Genomic DNA, 1,698 nt, shown 5'->3' with positions numbered 1-1,698 from the left:
AGAAGGTGAAAACAACACTTTTGCTAATTTGCCTAATTAACCTGAAATTGAGAGAAATTGATTATTAAACACAAAACAAAAGAATAAATTATCTATTACCTATATTTAACAGAAAGTACTTATAATATTACAAAACAACTATAAATTGGAGAAGTTTGATACAATATACACAAGTTTTATACACAAAAGTTAGTCGTATTCATCGACTAACAGCTTAGCGGATGATGGATCGCTTTGTACTGCTATGGCCGCAAGGAATTGGGCTTAGCTGGCATATGTAGCACTTAGCTCAATGAACCCCAATTTAGGCCGCATCAAAATGGGCTTAGCAGCGATGTCTCGCCCTTAGCCAGGGAATACGATGCAGTTAGCGAGCAGGCCATCCCTTAGCCCAATTCAGATCGAATTGAAATGGGCTTAGCTTAGCCTTGGCCAGCTTAGCGGACCAAATCAACCTGAGATGCAAGGGTTGAGCGCTAAGCGCTAGAGACTCTCCGCTTAGCGCATGACAAAAGATGCACTTAGCGCGAGGCTTGCGCTTAGCGAAAGGACTGATTTTCAGAAGGAAAAAAAATTCCTAAGTTCTATTACAGTCCTTTTCTCAAGAATTTGAAACCCTTATATCTATAATTCAAAAACAAGCTAATATACCCCAATGTAATGATTATGAAGCAAGTTCCACATTATACAATGCATAAAAAAAAAATAGAATAGCAGAAATTAGAACTGGGTTGCCTCCCAGGAAGCGCTTCTTTAACGTCATTAGCTTGTCTCTTTTACCTCAATGGGCGATCAAATATTGGTCCTCACCTTCAGGACTTCTTCTTCAACCTCCATCACCTACAAGCAAACATTATGCTCTGGCACCGACTTGTTTTCTTCAAAAAGATCAAAATTGATCTTCTGATCTTCAAAACCCATCTCTAGTGTCTTTCTTCCCATACCAATTATGCAGCTTGCAGTTGACATAAAGGGACGTCCCAAAATGACTGGAACCTCATGGTCTTTCTCCAGATCCATGACCACAAAATCAGCTGGAAAGACCATATGTTTCACTCTTATCAGAACATCCTCAATTATCCCGTAAGGTCTTGTGATGGATCGGTCAACAAGTCGTAAATTCATTCTCATGGGCTTGATTTCCAACTCTCCCAACCTTCTACACATGGAGAGCGGTATTAGGTTGATACTGGCTCCCAAATCAATGAGGGTTTTCCCCACAGTGACTTTACCGATTGAACAAGGAATAGTAACACTTCCAGGGTCCTTATGTTTTGGTGGAAGAATTCTCTGTATTACAGCACTGCAGTTGCCTTCCACAACAATATTCTCCTGGTAGATGTATCTATTTTTCCTCGTCAACATATCTTTCAGAAACTTTGAGTAGAGTGGTATTTGTTGCAAAGCTTCCCCAAAAGGCATAGTTATTTCTAGTTTCCTGAAAATATCAAGGAATCTCGCCAGATGGCGGTCCTTGTCCTTCTTGGAAGGTACCACAGGATATGGTACTTCCGTATCCTCATTTGAAGCTTTTTCTTTCTTCTTCTCTCTTGCTTTCTCACTTCTACTCTTTTATTTCCCTTCTTTTTTTTTTCAACTTTTTATTTTTCTTTTTCTACCTCTATTTCTTTTTCTTAGTCGTTTATTTCTTTCTCCTCAACCATTATTGGTTTTTCACTCTCTTGACTTGTCACATCT

At 39.2% G+C, this 1,698-nt stretch overlaps 1 protein-coding gene across 1 annotated transcript; it reads right to left on the bottom strand.

Annotated features, from left to right (window-relative positions):
* Nucleotides 1–840: 840 nt before the first annotated feature.
* LOC102662923 (uncharacterized) lies at nt 841–1,422 on the bottom strand. The gene has a single exon (XM_006577522.1). It carries the CDS (start codon nt 1,420–1,422, stop codon nt 841–843), a length of 582 nt encoding a protein of 193 aa, XP_006577585.1.
* Between the last annotated feature and the right edge of the window lie 276 nt (nt 1,423–1,698).

The sequence above is a fragment of the Glycine max genome, chromosome 3 (assembly GCF_000004515.6).
Source record: "Glycine max cultivar Williams 82 chromosome 3, Glycine_max_v4.0, whole genome shotgun sequence".
In the NCBI taxonomy this organism is placed as follows: domain Eukaryota; kingdom Viridiplantae; phylum Streptophyta; class Magnoliopsida; order Fabales; family Fabaceae; genus Glycine; species Glycine max.
Note: the sequence above shows the minus strand (reverse complement) of the source record. Positions and strands in the feature narration are given on the sequence as shown.